The 26,947-nt window shown below is 52.7% G+C and overlaps 9 protein-coding genes across 9 annotated transcripts; 4 read left to right on the top strand and 5 right to left on the bottom strand.

Moving 5' to 3' along the window:
- Positions 1 to 3,939: 3,939 nt before the first annotated feature.
- POSPLADRAFT_1039042 (hypothetical protein) lies at positions 3,940 to 4,838 on the bottom strand. Its single transcript, XM_024477482.1, has 4 exons — positions 4,674 to 4,838; positions 4,560 to 4,619; positions 4,370 to 4,489; positions 3,940 to 4,316 (listed from the first exon to the last, which is right to left on the bottom strand). The coding sequence occupies exons 1-4, from the start codon at positions 4,773 to 4,775 to the stop codon at positions 4,233 to 4,235; spliced, it is 366 nt and encodes a 121-aa protein (XP_024342107.1). The 5' UTR covers positions 4,776 to 4,838; the 3' UTR covers positions 3,940 to 4,232.
- Positions 4,839 to 8,091: 3,253 nt separating this feature from the next.
- On the bottom strand, positions 8,092 to 8,816 carry POSPLADRAFT_1065187 (hypothetical protein; the record flags this gene model as incomplete). Its single annotated transcript, XM_024481913.1, has 2 exons — positions 8,092 to 8,221; positions 8,285 to 8,816. The coding sequence occupies one exon, from the start codon at positions 8,814 to 8,816 to the stop codon at positions 8,295 to 8,297; it is 522 nt and encodes a 173-aa protein (XP_024342106.1). The 3' UTR covers positions 8,092 to 8,221; positions 8,285 to 8,294.
- A 380-nt stretch (positions 8,817 to 9,196) lies between these two features.
- On the top strand, positions 9,197 to 14,459 carry POSPLADRAFT_1167539 (hypothetical protein). Its single transcript, XM_024487969.1, has 12 exons — positions 9,197 to 9,359; positions 9,420 to 9,855; positions 9,903 to 10,023; positions 10,075 to 10,800; positions 10,855 to 11,148; positions 11,199 to 11,531; positions 11,592 to 12,125; positions 12,177 to 12,353; positions 12,404 to 13,418; positions 13,471 to 13,653; positions 13,703 to 13,833; positions 13,892 to 14,459. Exons 1-12 carry the CDS (start codon positions 9,242 to 9,244, stop codon positions 14,378 to 14,380), a joined length of 4,557 nt encoding a protein of 1,518 aa, XP_024342105.1. The 5' UTR covers positions 9,197 to 9,241; the 3' UTR covers positions 14,381 to 14,459.
- Positions 14,460 to 14,662: 203 nt separating this feature from the next.
- POSPLADRAFT_1136419 (hypothetical protein) lies at positions 14,663 to 15,458 on the top strand (the record flags this gene model as incomplete). The annotated part of the gene is made up of 4 exons (XM_024484681.1): positions 14,663 to 14,784; positions 14,841 to 15,006; positions 15,068 to 15,256; positions 15,315 to 15,458. The coding sequence occupies 4 exons, from the start codon at positions 14,663 to 14,665 to the stop codon at positions 15,456 to 15,458; spliced, it is 621 nt and encodes a 206-aa protein (XP_024342104.1).
- A 209-nt stretch (positions 15,459 to 15,667) lies between these two features.
- Positions 15,668 to 17,597, bottom strand: POSPLADRAFT_1136503 (hypothetical protein; the record flags this gene model as incomplete). The annotated part of the gene is made up of 8 exons (XM_024484692.1): positions 15,668 to 15,774; positions 15,827 to 15,957; positions 16,011 to 16,201; positions 16,278 to 16,464; positions 16,552 to 16,715; positions 16,845 to 16,928; positions 16,989 to 17,135; positions 17,187 to 17,597. Coding segments are annotated over 8 exons (1,422 nt in total), but the record flags the coding sequence as incomplete, so codon positions are not given.
- A 582-nt stretch (positions 17,598 to 18,179) lies between these two features.
- On the top strand, positions 18,180 to 20,411 carry POSPLADRAFT_1167536 (hypothetical protein; the record flags this gene model as incomplete). Its single annotated transcript, XM_024487968.1, has 9 exons — positions 18,180 to 18,257; positions 18,314 to 18,481; positions 18,537 to 18,635; positions 18,688 to 19,033; positions 19,085 to 19,193; positions 19,245 to 19,493; positions 19,544 to 19,949; positions 20,012 to 20,141; positions 20,199 to 20,411. The coding sequence occupies 9 exons, from the start codon at positions 18,180 to 18,182 to the stop codon at positions 20,318 to 20,320; spliced, it is 1,707 nt and encodes a 568-aa protein (XP_024342102.1). The 3' UTR covers positions 20,321 to 20,411.
- A 22-nt stretch (positions 20,412 to 20,433) lies between these two features.
- Positions 20,434 to 23,107, bottom strand: POSPLADRAFT_1167533 (hypothetical protein). Its single transcript, XM_024487967.1, has 7 exons — positions 23,042 to 23,107; positions 22,702 to 22,981; positions 22,520 to 22,648; positions 22,372 to 22,465; positions 22,127 to 22,321; positions 20,846 to 22,068; positions 20,434 to 20,788 (listed from the first exon to the last, which is right to left on the bottom strand). Exons 2-7 carry the CDS (start codon positions 22,923 to 22,925, stop codon positions 20,623 to 20,625), a joined length of 2,031 nt encoding a protein of 676 aa, XP_024342101.1. The 5' UTR covers positions 22,926 to 22,981; positions 23,042 to 23,107; the 3' UTR covers positions 20,434 to 20,622.
- Positions 23,108 to 23,310: 203 nt separating this feature from the next.
- POSPLADRAFT_1039036 (hypothetical protein) lies at positions 23,311 to 24,837 on the bottom strand. The gene is made up of 11 exons (XM_024477481.1): positions 24,771 to 24,837; positions 24,486 to 24,719; positions 24,253 to 24,436; positions 24,153 to 24,197; positions 24,074 to 24,098; positions 24,002 to 24,020; positions 23,898 to 23,946; positions 23,826 to 23,843; positions 23,640 to 23,772; positions 23,543 to 23,584; positions 23,311 to 23,485 (listed from the first exon to the last, which is right to left on the bottom strand). The coding sequence occupies exons 1-11, from the start codon at positions 24,772 to 24,774 to the stop codon at positions 23,432 to 23,434; spliced, it is 807 nt and encodes a 268-aa protein (XP_024342100.1). The 5' UTR covers positions 24,775 to 24,837; the 3' UTR covers positions 23,311 to 23,431.
- Positions 24,838 to 25,648: 811 nt separating this feature from the next.
- POSPLADRAFT_1073445 (hypothetical protein) lies at positions 25,649 to 26,744 on the top strand (the record flags this gene model as incomplete). Its single annotated transcript, XM_024482609.1, has 6 exons — positions 25,649 to 25,765; positions 25,848 to 25,940; positions 25,999 to 26,123; positions 26,178 to 26,257; positions 26,314 to 26,511; positions 26,563 to 26,744. 6 exons carry the CDS (start codon positions 25,649 to 25,651, stop codon positions 26,583 to 26,585), a joined length of 636 nt encoding a protein of 211 aa, XP_024342099.1. The 3' UTR covers positions 26,586 to 26,744.
- Positions 26,745 to 26,947: the final 203 nt, after the last annotated feature.

Raw genomic sequence — 26,947 nt, 5'->3', positions numbered from 1 at the left:
CGCCAGGTCTGGGTGTAACCCCATGCGCGGGCGCGTCGAGCCAATTTACACATACCCCGCAACGCGTGCGGCCTCAGTTTGCTTCCGCAAACACTACCTCTGGATCACCCCGGATTCGTGCATGTGGGGCTCAGCAATCGCTATCGCTCGACCAATGAACCGCATATAGAAGACAGCCTGCACTGCCGCATGCTGAGATAGAGCGCAATGGCCCTTGTTTATGTGGCAGTCCAATGACTTTCCTTTTTCCCTCCACAACTGGTCAAGATCAATTTCTTGTTGGGCCCGCACCCTACGTGCATCTCTCAGACTCTGAGACGGAACCCAAAAAACGCGTGGAGTGCAGACCATCAAACGACGCATTCTGTCTTGTCTCTCGTATCTGGATGGGAATCGCTCATCGTGAAGCCTGAAACCATACACACGGCTGCACCTAGTCGGAAATGCAGCATGGAACACAGAGCATCCAGAACGGACTAAACGAACCCCGTGTTGTATATTCACCAGACGACACCGATGGCGTATAGCACAACACCCTTCTTGAGCTGACAGCGTCCGTGTTCCCTTGACTGCTTTATCTCGTCGACTGACAGCCATATGACAGAGATAATGTGAGACGTTCACAGACCCCAGGCTACAAACTGGAGACTTCTCGTCGTCAGCCCCCTCTTCAACAGTGTCACATAAGCGTGACCCGCGGTCACACCGTCACTCGGCGAGCCGATACGAAAAGGTGAGCCCGAGACCAGGCAAGTTGCATGCGTCTTCGATGAGAGGGTTACATTGGATCATGACGGGCTGCTTGCATAGAGCAATACAAGACGGGGAGGCTATTTACCCAACCTCTCGTTGCATTCGCTTTGCACAGATCACGAGTACCACTGCTGGGGTGGCACAAAGGCACAACCCTCACTGGCGACGCAAGTGTCCCGCACCCCAGTGCATCAAGTACAGCATGCAGCATAACGTGGTATGAAAACCACGACTTCCGATAAGAAAGGGACGCAGCGTAAAACACGTACCCTGCGTGCCGAAGCAACGACCAGACATCCCTGCGCCCTGGGTTTCATGCCGTCCAAGCTCAATAACCCAGGCGGACGTCCAAAGATATCCCTTCATTAGGCCACTTCTGTCCTCTTGTCAAAAGCGTCATGATGAGAGCATTTGCAAGGCCGCGTCCGTGTCGTACTCGAATGGATTCGCCGTCTGAAGACTCCCGAAAGCCGAAACAGTAAGCAGCAGGACGGCCAGAAAACCACAGCATGTCCTCAGAGCTAGCAGGACGTTGACAGCTGTTAGCAGAGCTGGCCAGAATCGTCTGAAACAACGGAAGAAGTGTGTGGGGTTGGCCGTCCAAACAAGTCGCCGCAAAGGGAGGCCGCCGCCCCCACGCTAGTGTAGGGTAAATAATTCATCGGTGTGTAAATTACCGTTTTTTACAGACCCAGGTTTTGGGACCCCGTTTTTTACATGGTAAAAAATGTAAATTACAGTAAATCACGGGACTATTTGCGCTTCGGCACGTGACACCCTCCGGTATGTAAAATACAGTAAAAAATGGTAGAAGAAGGTAAAGATATGTTAAAAAAAGCTCTAGGGAACATTCATATCGCACGCAAGGGCAGAAAGAGTATCTAGCATATGCTACAGACTACCTACACATCCTAATTGAACTCCCATAACATCTTGCCAAGTTGCCGTCTTCTGCCTCATTTACATTTACTAGCTCCTCCTAAATATCCATGCAGCCGCTGTGGCTTCAAGTTCCCAGCCCTAGATGATGGGGGCGATTGTAATGGGCGAGATGAAGAGCGTGAGCCGTTATGATGAGAGAGGACCGAGAGGTTCGCGAACAACAGGGGCAGAGGCCCGAATACTGGTGTTGGCTCGACAAAGAGATACAAGAGGTGTTCGAACCATTCTAAGAGATTCTAAGTACCTACGGCTAGATCCGAGACAGCGCGGCTAAGTCCGAAAAGGTGAGTCAGAACTTGTACTACGTTCGAGCAGAGTCCGTTGATATCTACAGAGACTGTGTATAAGTACGTAGACTATAAAGATACAAAGAGTAGCGCACTGAAGCAGTGTTGACAAAATAATAGTCCGGGGTGCAAGGCATTGGCCCAATTGGCAGCTGAACGTGGGTACCCAACACGTGACAGACCCTTATTTACCTTATTTACACCTCTATTCAGATAGCCCTGTAAAAAAGTGTAAATTACTTGTAAATTACCTGTAAAAAAGTACGGTGTAATTTACACTGATTTATTTGCCTTACACTACCCCACGCCGACCGATCCTCGGCCAGCGATCGAGGCGTGACTGCCTAGTGATTCCGGATTTCAGCTGCAACTAAATACTCTCTCAGAAATCCTAAAATAGCAAGCTATCGAGCGAGGACAGCTGCAAGAAACACTCGATTCTAGACCTCATTTTCTCTGCAGTCGTCAGGGATTTGCAGCACACTGGCACTACTAGGCAATCACGATTACCAACCCATATCTACTCAAGCTCATATATAGAAACACTGATAACCGAACCTTGGGAACGTCTTTGGCAAAGTAGTTGGAAGGGGCGGAAGACTTGTGTGGTCGTACCTACGTTTCTTCCTTCTCAGTCGATGGTTTTCCGCTAATCACAAGTTTTTAGAACTTGATGGTGTACTGCTCACACACCCTAGCCATTAAATCGTCTCGATCGTGTTCCCTTTGCAATGACAGGATCCATGGATACGGCGCGGTCGGTATCCTTTCTGATCATCTTCGACTAACAAATTTGGGTTTGTGATAGATACAGTGACACAGCTGGTAGAAGCAGGCTGTCGTGTTACTCTCACGAACCTTTGCACGATGCTTCTGCAGTGCCATTAAATGACTTTCGTAACTTGCGTCGCTTAGAAAGTATTGTCTGGAGGACATCGACTCCTTACCCGAACATCGATCACCGTGCGTACCCAGTGGCGGGTTTTTATGCTCACGATAGACTGACAAATATCCATACTGAGGTTATGAACCAACTGTATCAGGTAAAGTATACGGTTTGAGCGGCCTTCCACAATCAGAGTCCGAAGTCGTGTTTAGTCATGTGTACGTCCTCAATCGCCGGTGAATGCACCCGACTGCTAGTATCCGATGGACAAGCTTACATACGCTGCACACAACATTACGATTCGACAACATAGTTCTCGATGCCTCATCTTGTCGGATTGTATTGAGCTTTCAGTCACATTAAACAGAGCACCGTGCCACACAAGCCGAACGAAGGCGTCAAGTGCTTCCAGGTCTCACTACCTCAACCATGTCGCACCCAAAGGCAGCAGCTCATCTGCCCCACTTTGCATCCGCCTACACGAATATGTGGTGGAGGGGCAGTGGTTGTCCTGAACTTGTCCTGGACGTACCGTCATTGTACACGGCTCGTCTTAAAAAGACACAAAGACGCTACGCGCGCTTGCTGTATACCACAGCTAATTGTCGAAGCGACCCGCTTCGCACAATGCCTCTACCACGAGTGCTATGAGACGAATCCAAGAGGTATCGCCGTAAGGCAAACACCAAAGGTTCTTCCTTGACCTCAGGGAACATATGACCACTAGGCGACAGCCCTGGGCATCGGGCTTGGTGCGCCCGGTCGACCCTGTCGCGAACAGCAGTAATTGCTTGTCCTTCGACAAGCATTTTGCTTCAAGAATGGGGGCTTATATCCTGGCTGAAACCCACTCGCCGACGATCAGACTGTTGTCCTTAGAGGCCGACGGTATGCGAGCGACCAAGAGTCATTGATTGTCATGCATGGCATGCCGCTTGAAGACGATGATGTGTGGCCTGGTGAAGCCATCGAGCATTGAGCACTTACGGCGAGGCACCTACCATTCCATCTGATTGCTATAGCGATGTAGTTGAGACACCATTCACAGTGCAGTCGCAATGACAGACGCATGGAGCAACGAATTAGTGGTCCATGTTTGGAACAAAACAAACTATGCTACAAATCCTACAGAACGAACATGTACACTAAAGTGAATGTGAGTTGCAGCCAGGCGCAGTAAATCCCGAAAAAAAGAAAACACTAAATGACACGTAAAGCGAGACACCGTTGAGTAAACCTGAAGAGATATACCCCTAAAAAGCACGACAATAGCTCAATCTTCTGTTGAGCCAACGCTCCGCCTGTTTTTGTTCGAGACCTGAGCTAAGTCGCTCGGCAGTGCAGCCAACAGAGACGCCCTGCTTTCATGTGTCCCCTTCCATCAATGAGGAAGGCTTGGAGGAGGCCCGAGCAGTCTGGAGGCGGCGGCGAACGGCTAACGCTAAATCCTGCGGAGGTATCAATTGTGACGATAGGCCCTAAGAAAATGCACAGGGCGTACGATGACTAAAGTGGTGAGACTACCACGACGCTTGACCGCAGGATTAGAGGAAGTGCCGTGCACAGCACACTCGAGGTTTGTGATGTCTTCATCCTCGTGAGTTGCCTCAAGAATGGCGGGCTGTTCAACGACGACAACGCCGGCAACGTGTGAGCAGTGTAGCGCAGCAGAAATATAGCGAGTGACTCACCAGGGGGATGTTGAAATCTACGATGGTGATTTCCTCCTCGTAACGTAAGTCAATAGTCTCCTACGAAAATAGGTGGTCACCACAACAGCTGGAAATGAATCTCGTGAATCCTACCATCAAGTCGGCTCGAGGAGCATACCGCCCTGTCATGGGATACGGGTGATGACGCCGCAGATGGCTCTCGCGGTAGGACGGCAACCGCAGATTAGTGCTCATATTTGATACTGGCGAGGCTGGTGTATGCCGTAGGGTAACCGAGAAAGAGAAATAACGTGTATTGGATGGGAGCGTCGATACAGGTGACAGGAGCTCGAAAATGAGGGCAGAAATTTGCGGATGCCAGCGGGGCGAAGGTGGTGGTGGGTGAAGGGAAAAAAGGAGGAATATTCTAACGACGAACCATTTATACGGTGAGATTGGGTGAGAAGCGGTGTTTTCCTCAAGAGGACGTAAAGGACGCGCCGCATCAAGCTGCGAGGCTGCCGAGTCTGATAGACGCGACCACAATGGATTGACCCCTCCCGTGCCTAGACCGCTCGCCTTTGCTTCCGCGAACGCTGCTTCGGCAAGCAGACACCTCGCACAGCGCACAGGGTGTTCCTCGTGCATAGGTAGAGCCTGAGTTGCACTCCTAGCATTCAATGCGATAGCTTGCAGGGTGTGATTGACCATTCGAAAGCATGCACTTCGGTCATAGTCTGAACCCTTTTCGAAAGGCCTAGCTATCAGGAGTGTGAAACATGTTCATGTGCAGCAGGCGACGGATAGCAAAAGGATGGCTGCGACGAAGGACTGGTGGCAAGAGCTATCGGAGAGCAGAATGCAGTCGCAATACCGCGAAGGTCAACACCGCGAGGGTCAACACAGCAATTATATCAGTCCTATCATAATGTGAGCACAACGTATTTCCACATATTATTTTGCACATAAATGATATCCCGTAGAGCTGCTCTATGTACCCAGATGCCCAGCGGCCGCCTTAAAAGTCTAGGCGAACGGCAGGCAGCCATCAGTGGCGTGACGTCGGCGTCACTATGTCACATGGGACGTGACGCGGGCGGGTGGCTTAATTAGGCGAGTGTCCGCCACATCGACCGCACCCGAACGGTCTGAATGATCATAACAGATGAACGTAGCTTCATACTAGCAAACATCGTAATGCATGATAGTACAAAGAACAATCGTCCCGCCGCGATTCGCTGTCGCGAGCACGTCAGCGGGCGAGTTGCCACAGTCGTCGCGGAAGGCAAAATCACCATCCAGCCCTCTGACATGAAAAATGGTCACAGGAAGCAAGTCTACGTCCCCATATTACTCCCACGTGAGGCGACAAGGTGTATACGTAAGTATTACAAGACGTACCGCAGATGTGTGCTCAGCAAATTTTGCTGCACACGAGCCGCAACGACCTGCATGCTGGTTGACCAATGCGATGATAGCGGTCAAAAAAACAGCCCCTCCCCACATAGCATGCCTCAAAAGTCTGCTGTGCCTATAGACCAAAGATGATTCAGCCCAGTAAGCCGTGCCCGCTGGTGACCACCATGGATCATCGCCTGGTCCTGGTCTCTTAATGGCTTGGTCCCACCGTAATGACACAAGGTGGTATCGTGGGGGGCTGGTTCAAGGAAAGTGTCTTTTTGAGACCAACTTTTGACATCGAGAACAGAATTGGTATCTGTGCGATCTTTGAGTTTACTATCAATTTGCGTCGAATCGCAGAAATACATTGTGACGAAGAGAAGCTCGCTTACGGTCTTGAACGTCAGCCTCAGCCACGTCGGCTCGTTGTCGACAGCAAGACAGCACAGCGTGGGCGATGAAGACGGCAGCGAGGACAAGCCAGTAGCCGACGCCGGTCTTCAGATATCATCCGCACAACTCCGAACTGGGAACTGAGTTTGTGGAAGTTTGTGGGCTGTGGCCGGCCACCTGGCTCGGCCTCTCGACTGCAAGCTACGAAGTCAACAATCCCTACATTGACCTGTCCTCGGATGTCGCAACCTTCTCTCCATCACTGCGAGATTAGAAGACAAATCATGGTGGACGGCCTACCTGCGGATTATCTTGAAATCAGTCTTCCTGTTCCGACTGGCACCCATCGTACCCTCCCTTATTTTTAACATCCGGCTCGATACTTGCTTCCGCCTACCTAAATTCTTTTAGCACTGTGCGCTCTATGGCGAGCCAAGGTGCAATGACAGCTGCAGCAATACGCTCCCAAGTCGACGGTCTTCTAGGGAACCACCTTCGTCCAACAACGTCAGCGCTGCTTTTGTCTGCTTATCTAGGTCATATTATGCTCGAAGGAACTACTCAAGCACAGCTAAATGCATCTCTCGGTCAATACAGCCCCATCCAGTTGTCGACGGTAGTATTGGTCGCTGTTGTCAATTGCAAACACCGATGCCACACCGCGACCCCTACCGATGCGGTGTCCAGTCCCTCACCTATTACATATGGTCCACATCGCAGTCTCGCAGTCTCGCCGAATTTACAGGGTCTGTCTACTCTAGTAGTTGACGACTACGATCACCATCACTTGCCGCCACCTATGGCCCCATCCGTCTGCAGAACGGCCGGCCATGTAACCCCTACGATCCGCGATGCCAGATAAGCACTTGAACCTGTACTTCTAACACGCATTTGATCAACAACCCAATACGTCGGATGTGATCTGTGGAACGGGATTGTGATTTCAGGAAAGCTGCTAGTCGTTCCATGGTGAGTTAATCACTGATCACTTCTGCGACCGAGACCAGAAGTCGAGTATCCAGCGTCTTGGGCTGGTATTGACGATCATACTAAAGCGCGCCCAAGCCATCCACAGTGGACTGATGCCTGCCGTCGGATTTGTCGCGGTATCACCGACCTCCGTTTGGCGGTGTCTTTGACTTGGGTATGCAGACGTGAGGTGCGCTTATCAATTGCTACGATGGTTATTCGACGACCGGTCTTTGAAGCTTGGACAAGGGCATGTGCGTATTTGAGTACTGTTCTCACGTCAGATCGGGGCGTGAGCTGTCTTGTGTGGGCCCTCATGCACTTCTACTCACTTCCCGAACAAATCGCCTATCTCCGCTCGCCGGTCTGCCGGTCTTCTTCGCCGTACAATGTCCATTTTGTAGGCTCATAGCTGCTATTTACGCAATGCATCTCTTGTTTAACATATGAAACTAGTGGCACCGTTAGCTGTGGGACTTTAAATCCAACGTATTGACTTGGACTCCTGAATTTCGTGAAGTCGAACTATGTGCATATCTGATGATGCCCTTTTGACAGCTGACAAGGCTTGAAGGATCTTGAAAGCATGAAACGCGCATGAGAGTCCGCCAGGTTAGGGTGGCTTCCTATTCGATGGTGGCCATCCGTCCCGATGCTCTCAAACAAGAAGATGGACCGCCTGATAATGTCTTCATTCCTTCCTTCAGGTTCTTGTCCATACGCACTATTCGTAACCCCAGAACATTTTCTGATTGCGGCGCCTCGCTTCCATCATTGCAGTCGCAGGAAATAACAGTAACTAGCTGTGCAGCTCAAATACGTTCATTATACAGTAGCGTCATGTCGCTTCACTTTGTGCGAAGGCCGAGGCGTATCACAATGGTAGCCCCACTTCCTTAGTCTCCACGCCGCCGTGCACAACACGATGAGAGACGCATCTGTAGGTATTCTAGTCTAAGGACATCGATGTGTGGTGTCTGAATACGTTTGAACTGGCTCACGTTCTGAGGACTAGTGGCCTCGTCGAGCCACTTCAAGACATTCGTTTTCGAGACCTTTTACCCAGATGACCTTGATTCCTGCGGTATTCAACCTCTGCGCGCCCTCACACTTTACGAAGTCATCCGGCTCGCCTACTCCAATGAAGCACCTGCATATGTTGGCAGCAATGATAGCGTTTGCGCAAGGAGACAATCCCGATGTGCGTACAGAGCACGGCTCCATGGTTGTATAAATGTCCGCATGGGTCAGAAGTTCGTCGACGCTGATCTCCGGAGGGGAGGAAGGGAAGAGCTGATGGAGTTTTTCTTGCGATAGTTGGCGTGCTTTGGTCAGGGCGTTTGCCTCAGCGTGGGTGTTCCCAGGAAGCTCGCGCGAATAACCGCGAGCAAGAATGACTGGTCGTTCAGACTCTATCAGATGGGCCGTGATGACACAACCAACGCAGAAGGCTGTTGGTGTCGGTTCACATTTCCGTGCTTCGGCCAAAGCTAGCCGTAGAAAGTCCAAGTGTATGTCAGAGTCCGGGAGCATCGTTGACGTTATGCAGTAAGAGATCGATCGAAATAAATGTTGGCGTTTAGCGGGATAGTCATGTTTGATTAATTTTGTCTTCCAACCTAGTGTATATTGAATGCCACTCGCAACAATATTGAATTTTGGCATTGAGTATTTCAAAGTCCGATTATAAGCTAGATTACAAGAGCCATTATACTTTCAAGTTGGATCTAGATTCCTCAGCGCGCTGAACCCCGACCACAACTTCGAGGGGCTCCTGGTTTCGTCTCGTTTCTTGCGCGTCCCTCACGATGTCGTCTCCAATTGGCGATCCGGCTACTGCCAACCATATCGAAGGTGACGATCCAATGCAGGGCTCTGGCCAGGAAAATGAAGGCAACGAGGTGGCTGGAGTCGTGTCTGACGATAGTTCGGAGGAGCCCGAGGAGGATGAGGAGGAGATGAGGCGGATTCGCGAGGGTTTCATCGTAGATGAAGATGAAGACGAGGATGATGCAGAGGACGAGGAAGAGGAGAGGCGAAGGCGACGGAAACGTCGGAAAAAGCACCACAGGAGGCGTACGTGCATTGCTTTCCAACTCCAAGTTAGTATCACTGACCCCAGCGCTCTTTCCACAGACCGTGAGGAGGAAGAGGCCCTCGAAGAGGACGACTTGGAACTTCTTGAAGAGAATACTGGTGCCTCTTTCTCTCGTAATCGTTTGACTCGTCTGCGCCGCGCCCGGGATTCCGACTCGCCTCCCGCTCCATCTTCCTCGAAACGTAAAGCCGTTGTCGAATCGTCAGATGACGACCTCGACAACGATGATTTGGACCTGCCCCAGGTGCAGGACATCCAAAACATTTGGGATGACGAGAGGAACGCAGGAGGTAGGGATGATGAGGACGACGGAGATGATGATATGGACAACTTCATCGAGTACGAGGATGAGGAGGAAACGGGTGGCGCGATGGACGAAGATGAGCGCGAGGAGCGCAGAAGGGAGAGGAGACGGCTGGAGAAGGCGCGACGCAAGGCAATGAGTCGGCCAGAGCTTGCCGGCATAGACGCGAAGTGAGTGACACACACATTGCACTTATATGGTTTCTGACATCTCGTAGTGCTTGGGAAGAGATTCACGAGGTATTCGGTGACGGCCATGACTTCGACTGGGCACTCGCGGACGATGAAGAGACAGGATTTGAGGAAGAGCAACAAAAGCCGGAGATGAAGTACCAGGATGTAGGTGCTCTTCCACTTAAACGAGATTCAGTGGACTCACGATCGCATTAGGTCTTCGAGCCTTCTGAGATCCGTGCACGCATGCTCACGGAGGACGACGATTTGATCCGCGCACAAGACATACCTGAGAGGATGCAGCTAGCGACCTCTGCATTGTCCACATCATCGTCGTTGTCTCTACACAAACCCTTGACAGAGAACAACCTGGATGATGCTTCTCAATGGGTCCTCATGCGTCTATCTTCTCGCAAGGAGCGCGATTTTTTCCGCGCGGACGGGGTTTATCACAGATACCTCCAAGACCTTGTTCAGGCGATATCCTACGCACTCCGCTTCCTATTTATCCAGGAGTTGGAGGTGCCGCATATCTGGACGCACAAACGTGATTACATTTCGTATTTCAACCCACAAGACTTGCGAACACGCGTGGAGCTGCTGACCCTGGACGAGCTCTGGCGCGTGTATTCGGTCGGACAGAAGTTTCGTTCGCTGCTCGAGCGGCGCGAGGCTTTGGACTCGCTATACACTCGGTTGGGCACGACAGATGAATATTTCGAGAACGAGGTCCGAAGACGCGTCGAAAGCGTTGAGATGGTTGCGGATGCCACAGAGTGGCTGAGTCTCAAGTACAGAGGAGACAGAGGAGACCAAAAGAAACAAGTCGCGCTTCAGTTCCACGACGACGAGGAGCATGTTGACGTCAAAAAGCACAAGATGCCCTCTAGGATATCTGCTTATGAACTGGCCAAAGGCAGTCCCGCAAAAGGCTTGGCAAAGGTCAGTACATCCTTTCCGATTGGTGCAAAGTCTTCATATCTGACTTTTACTCAGCGTTTCGGCATTGAACCTCACGAAATCGTTTTGAATTTTATTAACGGACAAAATTCGCATTTTGTCGAGGAAGCGGAGCTAAACCCACTCGCTCTTGCTGAGCAGTACCTCGATGACGGTATACCGTCAGCGCAGGATGCTCTCATACGAGCGCGAATGATTTTGGCAACAGAACTAGGCAAGGATCCTCTTCTGAGACACGAAATTCGCAACGTGTTCAAGTCCAACGCACTCGTTTCTGTCCTGCCGACAGAGCGTGGTATAAATAAGATTGACGAACACAACCCGTTCTTTGTACGTCAATCATATCAAAGTGTACGACAGAAGCTGACGTTCAAATACAGAACTTCAAGTACATGCTTAACAAACGGGCTTCAGACATGTTACACTCCGCTCAATTTTTGCATATCCTCCAAGCAGAGTCCCAGCATCTGATCACTGTCTCGATCATCCTGCCAGCAGAGGCAAAGGCCGCATTTGAGAGGAGATTGAATGATGCTTTCGCGTCGGATAGCTTCAGCGATTCAGCCCGAGCATGGAACGAAGAACGCGCCCGTGTAGTACAGGAGACGCTCGAACAACATCTGCTTCCGATAGGTGTTAAGTGGACGAGGGAGTGGATCAGGGAGGATGCCGAAGAGTTCCTCGCTGAGCTGTGTGCACAGACCCTGCGGGAGGTTAGCACTGCATCTGTCTTATTTTCGTGAACTCCTCGGACCTGATGTCATGTTTCACAGCGGATCGATGTTGCTCCATACACCTCACCCGATATGCAGCCCGGAGAAACACCTTCCGTGCTTGCCATGTCATGGGGTAAGGGCGAACCGCGCAAGGACACTATTAGCGTAGTGTTCATGGACGAAGCTGGCCGGCTGCGTGAGCATACGCGGTTGGATAATCTCGTCGACCAAGAGAACAAGGACGAATTTGTCGACATGGTCAAGCGGCGGCGACCTGATGTCATTGTCATTGGTGGCTTCAGCATCTCTACTACCCGGCTCTCTCAGCAGGTGAAGCAATTACTCAAGGCACCTAATGGCGACGATATTCGGCCAGAGGATGAGCTCACTATCCCGGTCACATATGTGTTTGATGAGGTTGCGCGGATATACCAACATAGCAAACGCGCGGACGAAGAGTTCAGTGCACTTACACCTCTTGCCAAATACTGTGTCGGTCTGGCGCGATACGCACAAAGCCCTCTGAACGAGTACGCCGCACTTGGAACCGACATCAAAGCGATCACTTTCGACGAAGACAACCAGAACCTCGTACGTCAACATCGTTTCTGTCAGTAGCTGCTTGTTCACGTGGTCACGTAGATTCCTGCAGAGAAGCTGCTGTCTGCCTTCGAACGGGTGTTGGTGGACATTACTAACAAGGTCGGGGTGGACATCAACCGCGCCGTCACCGATTCGTACTATCAGCATCTTCTCCCGTTAGTCTGCGGTCTGGGCCCCCGAAAGGCTCAGATGCTCGTCAGAAAGATCGCCTCTCTGGTTGGTCGTTTTTGGGACCTTCACTAAATATGGTCCTAATCTTTCTATAGGGTGGCAATCTCATCAACCGAGACCAATTCATCAAGAACGGGCTTCTTACGACGAAGATATTCCTTAATGCGGCCGGTTTCCTCCGCATTCTGCAGGATTCACAGTCGAAGGTTACCAAGAGCCGCCATAATGAAGATGCTGATGTGCCCGATCCTCTGGATAATACTCGCATTCACCCAGAGGACTATGAGTTGGGACGGAAGATGGCGACTGACGCGCTTGAGCTCGACGAGGAAGACATCCACGATGAGCACCCCTCGCATGTCGTCTCGCAGATCATGACAGACGATGAGAACGATAAGAAGCTGGACGAGCTCAATCTCGATGACTTCGCTGTCAACATGTATGAGACAAATCAGGACAAGAAGCGGCATACGCTTAACATAATCCGCGCCGAACTCCTGCGGCCATTTGGGGAGCAGCGCGTCTCGTTTACGACTCCAGGTCCATGGGAGGTGTTAACAATGCTGACGGGTGAAACACCCCGTACGCTGCGTGTCGGACTTATCATCTCCGTCCTCGTCGCTGCTGTCAAGAATAGCTTTGTCTCCGTGCGCCTCGATTCTGGAGTCGACGGTGTCATCAACGCGCCGTATCTCACGGACACACAAGCGTCCCCGAACCAGGTTGTGAAAAAGGGCCAGACACTCCAGGGTGTGATTATCGATGTCAAGCTTGACTTGCCGACAGATACGTTTTGGGTAGAGCTGTCCTCGCGGCCTGGAGATGTTGGTGCCGGCGACAGTCAGTTCCGCCGTGTAAAGCACGACGAGGCTTGGAATCACGCACAGTACGACCGCGACATGGAGATCCAGGCGCGGAAGAAGCGTGCGGAGGTGGACAAGACGCGTCGTGTCATCAAACATCCGAACTTCCACAATTTCAACGCGCAGCAGGCGGAGCAGTTCCTAGAGTCGCAGCAGCGCGGTGATGTAGTGATTCGGCCGTCGTCTAAAGGCGCGGATCATCTTGCGGTGACGTGGAAGGTCGACGACAAGCTTTACCAGCATCTCGGTATGTTAAAATCTCTACTTGCTTCATACTGAGGGCTAAGATTCAATTACAGACGTTGTTGAGCCGAATGCAGACCCCACTGGACAGACCGTCGGCGGCAAGCTTATCGTTGACAACACTCACCAGTACTCCGATCTTGATGAATTGATTGTCAACCACGTTCAGGCTATGGCCCGCAAAGTAGAAGAACTGATGGCGCACGAGAAATTTAAGCATGGGAAGGAGGATGATCTACGTATGAAGTTGATTTGCTGGCTATTCTCTGTTCTGACAGTACTTTATAGACATCTTTCTCAAGAACTTCGTGGCAGCAAACCCAGCTAAAAGCGCGTATGGCTTCACACTCCACCGGAAACGCCCGGGCCACTTCAACCTCTGCTTCTTAGCCAACAAAAATTCGACGGTGCAGACCTGGGTGAGTTAACTAGATGTAAACAAGTGTCGATGTGTCGATGTCCTGACTTCTCCTATAGCCAGTGAGGGTGACCCCTGAGGCATACTACCTCTTCGACACACCAGCCACCGGCGTGTCTGAGTTGTGTGATGCGTTCAAAGTCAGACACATGCACGAGTCAAAGAATCTCGGCGGTGGTCTTGGGGCCAAGACGCCTTTCGGAGCTCGCACGCCCGCGAGGACGCCAGCACCAGGGCACGTAACTCCCGGGCAAATGTCGGTACGACAAGTCGGCCGGACACCAAACCCGTACAGCGGGCAGGGCAGCGTACCTCCCGCGACAGGCTTTGGTGGCGCAACGCCAGCACCTCCGTCTTTCGCAACGCCAGCGATGCCTTACGGTACATCATCGTACGGTAGTGCACCTCCACCAAACCTCGGAGGCTGGCAGACACCTGGCTTCGGGGTACAACCACAACCTCCTGCTGGGCCGCCCGGCGTTCATCCTGCTCGCGCTGCAATGATCCAGCAGTCGGAGGGAGGATGGACCTCACAAAGCGGATGGTAGCGAGAATAGATCTGTCTGGGATTGTTTCGCATTGCTTTCCATGTATTGATCGATCGACGGCATTACTCTGTCATTTGCATGCTATTGTAGCCCATATGTACACCACACCATAATTTACTCGCATATACCTTCTCAGCGTACTATTGCTTATGTGAGTGACGTCACTCTGGCTGCGCCTAAGCCCACAGCCACAGCCCAGCCACTAGTCGGCAGATCGCATAGGCTTGCAACATATCACAACACGCACCCTCAGCACCGTACACTCACTGGCTTGACTCTGCAATGGACGAGATTGAACTAAATGACCTCTCGACGGACCGTCAGAGCCAACACTCAATAGCCCCTTCAGCACCTGGGCCAGCCTCAGAGAGCGTGTCATCCTGGGCCTGGTCAGCGGCTGCAGTGTGCGTAGAAACATGAGTATTGCACCAGCTACGATAATACTCACGACACCACATAGATTGGTGATTGCATCAACACCATTGCTGCTATTCCCTCGATTCCTTTTATTCCTAGCAGAAAGCAATGGAGCTGAGCGACGAACGACTCTCACCGCGCTTGAGTCGTTCCTCGCACTGCACACAGGCATTCTCTTGGTCGCAATGGCGATTGCCCTCGTTCTTAACGTAAGTGTTCGCTAAAGCTCCTAGACTTTTGCCTTCGTTCAGCCAGGCAAATTATCTACAGATTCCCTCTACTTCAGATCTTCCGGTCGACATGAAGCAGCCTCGGGCACCTGGACATCCTCTCCTGTGGCCCCTTTCTGGAGCCTGCGCCATCATTGCACTCATCTCATATAATACGGCATCAGTCGGACCGCTATCGCTGCTCTTGTCTACCGGCGCAGGCGTCATAGCGCTGTGGGGCTTCTGGGCGGTGAGGACGCATTTATTCCCATTAAAACCTAATTATGACGAGCGGGCACACCTCCCAGATCATGTTCGAGAGCTCCTCCTCCATCTCAAAGAAGACTGGGGCAGACAAGCATACATCGCGGTTTCTATTTTGGAACAAAGCCGCAGCATCCGCACAGAAGAAACAATGGAAGAAGGCACAAGCAGAGCGCAAGCAGCAATAGCCTCATAAAAGCATTTAAGCAGGCTAGTGCTTCATCGCAGTGTTATTTATGTAAAATATGGTGCCCCTCTGGGATTGATTTCCTGGCATGGTGCCCCAGGTCGTTGGGCTGTTAGAAAGATTACAATGTAAACAAGGATAGCAATGGTTGACTGCAGTTACAATAAATGTGAGGGCAAGATGTGCGTAACCTCACTCTAGATGGGGGTATCATCTCAAATGCTTGACTTCATGTACAAATATTGTCCGTGTGGATTCACCGTGCCACCCTCGGTTACTGCTTGCAGTGACCAGAAACCTTGCGGCAGGGTCGACGACTGTAGCTGCAGTATAAACGACGACACCCATCCACATAAAGGCACCACTTACGCATTTGGGATATAAATCCTCCATGGTGCCCAGGGATGATCTTGAACTGGACCCCGCTCTTGATTCTACCCGACACTTCCGGTTCGCCCGCTTCCGCGACGTTCCACAACCGGATATTGTCGTGTGAAGCGCTTTACCACCATTAGCATCCACCCCATCCTTCCATGACAAGCACGACACGTACCACGCAAGATGCCGCCCATCGGGGAACGCGACGACACACGAGACGACGCCCGAGCTGACAGGATTCCGCAGTGTCTTAAGGATCTTCGGCGTCCCAGACGCCGCACGCCCCGTCTGCCGCACGTCGTAGATCTCGACTGTGCCGTTACGGCGACCCGCGTAGATCTGCGCGCCGTCCGCAGACCAGCACGCCTGGTCACAGAAAAGGGCAAGCATCAGCTCCTTGTTGAACTCTGGTTGAGACCGGAGGGAAGTTGCGTAAACGTACCGACATGCACCACGGCGGCGTCTTTTCGCTCATCCACAGGCGGCCAACGCCCGTGCCTTGCGCGTGCACACGCACATCCCAGAGGATGATCTGCCCGTCGATGGACGCTGTCATGATCACGTCCGGCGAGAATGTCATGTATGTTAGAGGGTCCAGGACCGGCGGCGCGCCCTTTGGAGCGACGGCACTCCGTGCAGTGGACTGCGCAGTAGGAAAGGACACCGAGGGGTGTGAGCTCTGCAGCGGAGGTGGCGCGGGTTGGGAGAGATTGGACTGATGCAGAATGGTAGGCGGCGGGTTATCGTCGGCGTCCGGCTCACCGTCAGCGTCTGGCTCGTCGAAAAGCGGGTCGTAAGATGTTTCAGACTTAATATCGTCGTCCTGTGCATTTGGCATGGGATAGAGCTGTGGCTGGACATGCTGGGCGTTTGGGGCCTGCTGGGCCTGATACTCAGGAGGATTAGCATATGCAAAATTAGAGTCTGATTGAGGCATTCCGGGGTCATGTGGATAGAGGTTCGCGGTCGTTCGCGGTGGTGAGCTCCAGTGACCTTCATGATGAGAGACGAGCGGTCGTACGCCAATCGAGGTGAGCTGCGACCCATGCGCTGTGAACTTCCTCACCATCTGACCGGTGTTGAGATCCCATTGCTACAGGAGACGAGAATGAGCACTGGAGGGCGACTATGCCTATACCAACGACCGACATACTATAGCATCGCCATCCCAGCCAGCGCTGAAGTAGCCCATCTCGTCGTGCTGCAAGGCAAGGCCTGACACGGAACCACGGTGACCCTTCATGATGTGGATCAACCTGCCGGGGTCATGCCGGACAGTATATAGGTTGACATTCCCTTGCTAGCCAGTGGATGTCAGCACATAAAGGTGTATGGACTGATAGGAACGTACGTCAGAGCCGGCAAGGGCCCAGAGGGCATCCGAGTGCATTGCCAGGCTATAGACCGGAGACAAAGAGACGTCCTCCGCCCCAGGGATGGGTACTTCAAGCGGGTTCTCCCACCAGCACCTGATTTGCCCTCCCTTCATGAGGCCCTCCATCACACCACAATGGTGGCGCTGTGGCGCTGTGAGGAAAACCTTGCCGTTAACGGCGGCAAAGATATCGTAGTCGCGAACATATCCGTCCTGAGACCCGGTCAGCAGGTGGGTCATGCAAGCGGAGGCTGCGAGACAGTGAGTGGGGACTGGGTGAGGAATAGCGCATATAGCCTCTACAGTGTAAGAGCGCGGCCACCGAATGTCAGAAAACAGCTTCGCACGGCGGGCTTGGGCGGGGGAGAGGGAGCGGTGGCGCGCTGGGACAGGACTGGATGCTATTCAGGGTCAGAGACGATATTAATTTGTGCCAGGAAGGAACGCGCACTGTGTGATGGAGGAGAAACGATTGGTGACTGCTGCTTAGCAGGAGGAGAGACAGCTGGGAGAGCCTCTGGTTGTGTGGCTGTATGCAGCAACTCTGTATGTGGCTGGTGTGGAGGTTGGCTCATATAGTACGCGTCGTCATCGTCAGAACCTCCATCTGAATCATCTGAGTACGAGTCCTTCTCACAGCTCAGCCGACAGCCAAACGTCCACGGGGGACACTGACCTCGTCTGCCTCGGTGCCTTCTTCCGCGGCTGCAGCAGCTGCGAGATCCCCCTCGAGCGCATCGAGGATGTCCTCATCGATCTCGTCGTCGCCATCCGACGACCTATCAAAGTCAGCGTCGTCAATTGCATCGTCCTCAGAGTCGGTATTCATGGTTGATGCTGAGGGGAGAGCTGATTATGAGGACCAACGACGCGGAGATCAAAGTGATCGAGGTACTCGATCAAGTGACCCGTGTCTTTGGGCCGCGCAGAGCATTCTGAGCTCGTTGCTTGTCGCCGCCATAGCCCACCATGGTCCTCGCAGACTTGGGTCGAAAACTCAATGCAGCCTTCTCCTCTCTCAATAGGGCACCTGTCGTCGACGACAAGGTTCGTAGCACGGATCGCTCGAGTTGACCGTTCTCGTCCTAAGCCCTGGAACATAGGTGCTTGAGGCACTACTTAAGGAAGTCTGTGCTGCATTGCTCGAGTCCGACGTGAACGTCAAACTTGTTGCCTCGCTACGTCAAAAAGTCAAGGCAAAAGTTAAGGCATCCATCGAGGGCGGTGCGGACAAAGGAAAGGAAGCAAATCGCAAGAATGTCGTGCAGAAGGTGGGTACAGAGCACTGCCGGTCAGTCTCTAGCTCATAGCTCTCAATCTGGCCAGGCGATCTTCGACGAGCTTGTACAACTAGTCGACCCTGGAGTTGAGCCATACAAACCAAAGAAGGGGCAGTCAAATATCATCATGGCCGTCGGGTTACAGGTACAATTGCATGTTCATATCTCACCGTATAGGCTGATTGAGCCGGTGACAGGGTAATGGTAAAACCACCACATGTACAAAACTTGCTGTCTACTACCAGAAGCGTGGCTTCAAGTCATGTATAGTCTGTGCAGACACTTTCCGTGCAGGAGCCTTCGATCAGACCCGCCAATCCGCCACTAAAGCCAAGGTTGCCTACTTCGGTTCATACACCGAGACAGACCCCGTCGCCATCGCTGCACAGGGTGTCGCCAAGTTTAAGAAGGAACGATTCGATGTCATTATCGTCGATACCTCCGGTCGGCACAAGCAGGAGTCGGAGCTGTTCGAGGAGATGGTCCAGATTGGCGAGGCTGTCAAGCCCAACATGACCGTTCTTATCCTGGACGCGAGCATCGGTCAGTCGAGCCGACTTCTATCTGCATTGGGCGGGACTCATTATACGCTAGGCCAGGCGGCCGAGGCTCAGAGTCGCGCTTTCAAGGAGAGCGCCGACTTCGGAGCGATCATTGTCACTAAGATGGATGGTCATGCAAAGGGTGGAGGCGCTATTTCTGCGTGAGTTACACTGTCTGCTATATCTTTCCTCGACTTGAACGGGTTTTGCAGTGTCGCAGCGACCAAGACACCCATCATCTTCCTTGGTGTCGGCGAACACCTCCAAGATCTGGAGAGGTTCTCGCCCCAACCCTTTATTTCGAAATTGCTTGGACTTGGCGATGTCCAAGGGCTCATGGAGCATATGCAAGACATTGCAGCACAAAACCCAGACAAGCAGAAAGAGATGGCGAAGAAACTCGAAGAAGGTAAGCTCAGCATCCGGGATTGGCGCGAGCAAATCCAGAATGTCATGAACATGTCCGTCCTCTTATCTCCGCATTGCTTGCGCATCCTTATTTTCTCCACAGGGGCCCTATATCCAAGATCGCATCTATGATTCCTGGCCTGCCGCAGGACCTTCTGCAGGGCACAGACGAGGAGGGCTCCATGCGCATGAAGCGTATGATCTACATCACCGACAGTATGACCTCCGCGGAGCTTGACTCGGACGGCAGCCCTTTCATGGAGCTCGGCAAGGATGGCAAGCCCGTCGGACTCACCTGGCGTGTTACCCGCGTCGCACGGGGTTCTGGCACATCCGTGCGCGAGGTCGAGGAGCTTCTCTGCCAATACCGCATGATGGCGAATATGGCGAAGCAGGCAGGTGGCAAGAACGGCTGGCTCCAAGCGATTCAGAAGATGCAGACTGCAGCGGGCGGACGTGGGCGTGGCGCAAATGGCATGCCGACGCCTGCGCAAATACAGGCTATGCAGGTACGTGTAGTGCTTATGTATTACGTCTTGTCGCGAACCGTCGTGGTTTTGCATTTGCATAGCGCGCTATGCCTCCTGGTATGCTCCAACAGCTGCAGCGTCAGATGCGTGGAGGTGGTGGTATGCAGGAGATGATGAAGGCCATGATGCAAGGCCAAGGCGGCGATCAGTTCGACATGGAAGAGATGCAGCGTACGTCCCCGTCGTCTTATAACCCTTTCCCTAGCCTAGGTCTCATTCCCTGTTTAGGAATGATGTCGCAAATGGGGAACGGCCTGGGAGGCTTAGGTGGGCTGAGTGGTTTGGGAGGTGGAGGTGGAGGGATGCCGAACATGGCCGACATGTTCAAGATGATGGGAATGGGTCGTTGATCTCGCGAAAGGAGTGCTGGTCTTGCATAGAAACTGTTGTATCGTATTCACCCTTCGCCTCCCGGATACGTTATTACCTTATCCTTCACTCACTCACACATCACACGCAAGATCATGCAGCAAGTCGACTCCTGTTCCTGAGATAAAGTACACACAAAGGAACCACCACCATGAACCCCGTAAGCTCAAAGATACAGCAAACAGAGCAAGTAGGAAAAGCGGGTGAGCCACACGGGGGGAGACAGCGATAACAAATATAGGGACGAAGAAAGCACCAACACGATCACCTCGTAAGCACAAGTCTACTTGCTCTCCGCAGCCTCCTTCTGGGAGAACTCGTGCAAGACGGCGAGAGCCTCGCTGACCTTGTTGTTCATGGCATCAGGGGACTCCAGGAGCATAATCAACTCATTGTTGTCCATCTCGAGAAGCATACCGGTAATCTTGCCGGCCAACTCGGGTTGGGATCTGAAACGCAAACTTGTCAGTCACATGGTATGGTGCTACAATGTTTGGAAGACTTACGCGGCGATGTTCATGTAAATGGCTTCGCCAAGCATCTGCTTCTGCTCTACGAGAGAGGCACCTCCGAGAGCCACGGACGAGAGGGCTACGGCGTCAGCAGCCGTGAGAGCGGGTGCACCTGAAGCCTGAGGGGCACCTTGACCAGGCGTCGGGGGCGCATTGCGAGTCTGAGGGTTGAGCTTGTAGCTCTGAGGCCGACCAGCAGCCGGAGGGGCACCGGTGACAGGGCGGTTAGCAGGAGCGCCCTGAGGTCCAGCGGGACGAGGGGCTCCGCCAGCAACGGCGGGAGCGTTGGGGTCAGCGGTAGGAGGAGCACGGCCACCCGGAGGACGAGGAGCGCCACGAGGGTAGCCCGCCATACCAGGGTAAGCCTGGGGAGGAGCCTGACCGTATGAACCAGGCATGGGCATCCCAGGAACCTGACCGTTTGGCGCGTAGCGCGGGCGAGGGGGCATCATACCAGGCTGACCGTAGCCCATCATGCCACGGCCGCCCTGCGGCGGGAAACCACCAGGGCCCGGAGGGTAGTAGAGAGGACCGCCCATGTAGCCACCCGGCATACCGCTTGCAGCTGCTTGCTGCATGCGAATTTGATTGCGCTGAGCAATCTGGCTCTCCAGTTGCTGTCTCCTAACTTCACGACGCTGGGCCAGAGAGACATAGAGCGGCTTGGAGCCAATCATCTTGTTGTTCATCTCCGCAACAGCTTTGGTAGCCTCATCAGGAGAAGAAAAGCAGACGAAACCGAAGCCCTTGGAGGTACCCTTCTCGTCGCGCATCACCTTGGCACTGGTGATGGTACCGTACGGCTCGAACTCTGCGCGGAGTCGCTCATCGTCAATATCGTCCTCGAGGTTCTTGATGTAAAGATTGACGCCTTGATACTTGCTGAGCTTTTCCATCTTAGCCTGCTCATAAGACTTCCTGAGCTCTTCCTCACGCTCAGCCTTCTTTTGTGCACGAGTGACGAAGAGCTTCTTGCCCTTGAGATCGAAGTCATGCAGGGATTCGACAGCCCTCTGAGCCTCTTCGTGGGTCTCAAAGTTGACGAATCCGAAGCCCCGGCTCCTGCCTTCGTCATCCCTCTGGACAACAGCAGAAGTTACATTGCCGAATTGCGCGAACAGGTCCCTAAATTCTTCTTCAGTGACCTCGGCGTCGATGTTCTTGACGTAGATGTTGGTGAACTGGGCTTTCATCTCCTCGATCTTCGACTGACGCTCCTACATGACCAAACAATCAGGACGATCAATATTTTCATAGACGACTGAAAGGACAAACCTTGCGAGAAATGTGGTGGCCGACATAGACCTTCTTGTCGTTCAACAACATGCCATTGACAGCCTTGATGGCAATCTCAGCTGCCTCAGCAGTCTCGTAATGAACAAATCCATAGCCCTTGGAGCGACCGTGCTCATCGGTAGCAACCTTGCACGACAACACGTTGCCGAACGCGGCAAAAGTGTCGTGGAGAGCCTGTACAAAATTTCAGCCGCACAGCCACACCCACAGGTGACAAAACACACCTTGTTGTCGATGCCGTCATCCAGGTTCTTGATGAAAATGTTACCCTGACCGGTCTTGCGCAGAGCAGGGTCACGCTGAGACCACATAATACGGCTATAAAGTAGAACTCAATGAGGATACACAAATGTCAACTGTGGGGCCACATACCAAGCGCGACCCTTGACCAAGGAGTAGTTCAACTGCTCCAGAGCACGCTCGCCATCGTTCGCGTTGAGGTAATTGACGTAGGCATAGCCAAGAGAACGACGCGTAACAGCGTCGCGGCACACGCGGATGCTAGCATCTTAATAAGTCCACGCAGCCCACAAGCAGCACCAAATCTGACGCACCTTGCCACAGGACCAACCATGTTGAACATCTCGAACAACATCGCCTCAGTGACGGTCGGGTCAAGTTCACCGACGTAGAGGGAGGCCGACGGAGACGGCATCTGCGGAGGGGGAGGGTTGTACGCCGGGACCGGAGCCGCGGCGGGAGGGGGAGGTACAACCTCAGGGACGTGGCCCTGCGGAATGGCCTCTTGAGGAGTGATGACGGAAGGGGAAGCAGACATTGTTTTTTTGAAGATAATGTGGTGGGGTCGTTACTGCTTTGTGGACTTTTCTGCGACTGTGAAAACGCCACGATGTCAGTTGGATCAAACTGATCAAGACGCGTAAAGGTACGAACAGAGGAGGCGACAAGGCAACTAGTTTTTGGGGTTTTGTGAATGTTTTTTTGTAAAGCTTTTGACCTGGGGGGAAAGAATCGTCAGGAGAGACAGCGAGAACGACAAGATGGGAGAACATACCTAGATGATGGTTAAGGAAAAGTGAAGACGGCGCCTGCTATTTGTAGAAATTCAAGTTTCAAACCCCGATTCAGTTGACGCTCATGTGGCAACAAGCTACCAATACAAAGTGCATTGTTCATCGACCAATTGTACTGCTTGTCTTATTGATCTCACCCACTGCTCGCATTGCAAGATAAGATGCCGGCGCGTCCGCAGAGCGCGCATCCATACATAGGAATAGCAGTATTGTAGCAGCAATTACACGAAGCACATAAATCGCTGACGTCCTAACCCCGTGTGAAGTACGCCTTCGCCCCGTGTGCGGCCAACTCTGTCTTCGCCTAGCGCACAATAGGTATCAGGACGTGTTATGATGAAACAGGTGTCAGACTACCAACCTTCTCCATTGAGTGGCCGGCCGACTTATGGTGCGCCCAAATCTGAAGCGGCAGTGTCAATAGGATAGCGAGGGTCTTGTGAGTGATGCCATCTCACCTGCCGGTAGTACAACGCGTTCCCGACCCCTTGCAGCACCCACCCCACGGATGCTACAGTACCCACGATAGCCGCAGCGATGTGGCCTTTGACGTACATCTGGATGGTTTGGATCAGTCCGGCAGATCCAGTACTGTAAAGCCTTGCGGTTAACATGCGCTCGCTTCATTCGAGCGCTGAATCTACCTCGGAATACCAATAATCCTGCGAACGTGCCGTCAGTATTACACGCGCAATTACGCAACAGTGAGGCCTCACATATAGAGTGAATAAGCGAGGTGGAAGCCGCAGAAGACAAAGTAAAAGTCTACGCGCAGGGTTGCATCAGCAGGTGCATCATCTAGTTTGGGACTTCGACAAACAGTAATAGAGTGCTTGTTCCTTCGCAAGGATCGGTCAGCGGGTAGGAGTGTAGTCAAGGTCATACATCTTACTTTCATATAGCCATTATAGATGGGCCTGGCAAGAACATAATCAGGATATCGATAGAAGGGGGTTCAGGAAGCACATCACCTGTACCATAGCAGGAATGAAAGAGGCGGGATCACTATCAAGTACCTAAATGGTGAATGCGTCAGACCAGGAAGTGGCGAACATGCCGTTTCAGACCCACCCAATACTTGACCCTAGGTCGCTCGCCCCATTGCTTGACCCAGAAGCAAGGATGATGATACACGCCACCATGTTCACGACGAGTGTGCCTACGAGGACGAACCATAGCTGGTACAGACGGGTCATGAGTGGACGGTGATGTTCAGGTATCTCTTCCGGGATAGAGTGGAAGATGAGCGGATAGACTGTTTATCTTTAGATGACAATGTAGCTTTCAAGAGCTGGTCCACGTACACGGCGGCCAGTTGTTTCGCCCGAACCTCCGTATGTGCTCGGCCTTTTGTGTCAGTTCCTGTTCTCTCCGTTCGAGATCCCTCTCTCTCTCGTTCAACTCTTCTAGCCGCACGGCATGTTGCGGGCTAGGGTAACTCGGTTGTGGCGACGTATGTCCTGACAGTGGAACTGGGTCCTCAAAAGGGTTCGCGTCAAGGGAATGCGTGGACGCGAACGGGTTTTCTGTTAGTGCGCCTGCTCGATGCTAGGTAAGCAGGACATCCCAATGATGATATTGAAACACACTCATGGTCGTGCAGGTCTGCGGTGCGTCTGAGGGAATGAAATCGAGGAGTCGTTAAAGCGGTCAACGCATGCTCAAGCGCTGATTAGTGGTGCACAGCGGACGTTGTCTGCGCAGCGATTACCTCATTTGGGCCGCGGGCGGTGCCCCGGTTGTTGCCGAAGGTCGAGCTCGTTTCGTTTCACCGCATCAATGGACCTGGTCCCATCAGAGATCGCATCTGACTACAGTTGCATTGGAACGACCTCACGGCCTCACATCCCAAGTCGATTTGCTAAAAACACATCAGGACAACCCACCTCCGAGACGTCATTATGTGGAACCAGGGTCTCGACTCTCATCCTTCGGCTGCACCTTTCTGGAGAAATAGTAATTGTTTTCACCTCCGAATCCCAAGCGCCAGCTTCAAGCGGCAGTCTGTAGCTTGCCCTTCTGGATCACATAGCTCAGCTCTACATGTCTTCATATCATGAGTGCAAGTAAATAAGTTCTCCTCCTGAGCTGACGGCGTGGATGCCATGTTCCCGTATTATCCGGGTGTGCCAGAGGAGGGCGGGCTAAGATGAGTCGTACCGTGCACGATCGCACTCCTCACCCCTATATGTCGCCCGGCTTGAATAATTGTCTACCCCCAAAATAGGGCTGAGGCAAGTTCCAGGGCAGTTAAAAAGAATGTCCACGCACCTGTTGCCCTTCTTTCCCCCCCATCTTGAGTTCTTTAGGCTCTCGACGCTGTCTTTACGTCTGTTGACCGGTGAGCACCTTCCCTGCCCAGGATACTGTGAGTACCTCTGTGCTAACTATACTTGCTAGCTGTCGCTCCCTTCAGCCCCATCTCACTCTCTATTCACTCTCCTTGAGCCTCAAAATTTCCAACACCATGTCTCGCTTCCTGTCCGTTGTCTCACTTGCCTGCGTGGCTGCCTCCGCCGTCTCCGGCGTGGTTGTGTTCCCCCGTGCCGATGTGCCCTCCACATACGACGAAGGTTATCTCGAAGTTCGTACCGTTTGGTAATTTCTTAACCGTCAATCGATAATCCCCCTAATCGCAATGATGAATTATACGTTACGTCTTGTAGCCATATGCCCAGTACCACTCGCGGTACTTAGCTCTTGATTGCGAAGATCAGCACGACACCGACCTCTTTGCGACTTGCTGCCACCCGATGCTGGTACGTCTGTGCTTGATTTCTTTGCGCGGACTGCCCGTTCAACAACGAATTTGCGTAGGCGTCTCAGAGTCTGTCAGACCGCCCTGCCGAATGCAATCCGTGGTCCTCGTCGAGTTCCAGCTCGACTACTTCCTCCACGAGCTCTGAGGAGCAGTCGAGCAGTCAAGTGTACTCGGGTGGATAGTAAGCGAGACTTTCCTGTCCAACATGATACCTCTGCTTACCGCGAACTTCCAGTGCGACGTACTTCTACCAGAACGGCGTCGCAGGCGCCTGCGGTACCGTTCACGGTGACTACGACATGATCGCTGCTATTGGTACGTGCGCACATCTCACCGTATTTTGCCGTGTCTAAACCCCCACGCGAAAACAGACCAGGACCGCTACGGCAACTCCGGCGCCGTGTCGTCTCTGTGCGGCAAGCAGGTGAAGATCACCAACACCGAAAACCAAAAGACCGTGACGGTCACCATTGCGGATGACTGCCCCACCTGCGATAACAGTAACTCGATCGACCTTTCGGTCGGTGCCTTCGAAGCAATCGCCGATCTGTCTCAGGGCATCGTCTCGAGTACGTTCTTTCCCTCAGTGCCATTTATTTTGTGCTGACTCAGCCTACCAGTTGATTGGGAGTACGTGAACTAAATGCACCGTCCTGATCGCTCTCTGAGTCTTTGAGAGACTCAGCTTTTATGTGGTGCAACATCTGCAGTCCATTCATGGCTCTGGTAGTATTTTTTGTTGCAATGCTGTGCATCGTATGTCATAACGGTCGCGAGGTGCTGGCCACCTCTGTCCCGTTTCATGTGTGTTCTTATTTCTGTACAGCCCGCCATCAAAGACGGCGTTGGCTGTCCGACGTCATTGCTTGCAATCCAGTCGTTTTGTTCTTTTGAAGTGTGAGGCGCGATGACCCACGTGCGCTACCTTGAGGAGTGATCTCGACCATTACTACTGCTCCACACGCATTGAGACTCTCCATCGCTTGTCGCAGCAGAGGCCAGATC

The sequence above is a fragment of the Postia placenta genome (genome assembly GCF_002117355.1).
Source record: "Postia placenta MAD-698-R-SB12 unplaced genomic scaffold POSPLAscaffold_3, whole genome shotgun sequence".
Lineage (NCBI taxonomy): Eukaryota > Fungi > Basidiomycota > Agaricomycetes > Polyporales > Adustoporiaceae > Rhodonia > Rhodonia placenta.
The sequence above is the reverse complement of the archived record's forward strand: the minus strand, read 5'-3'. Positions and strand labels throughout refer to the sequence as shown.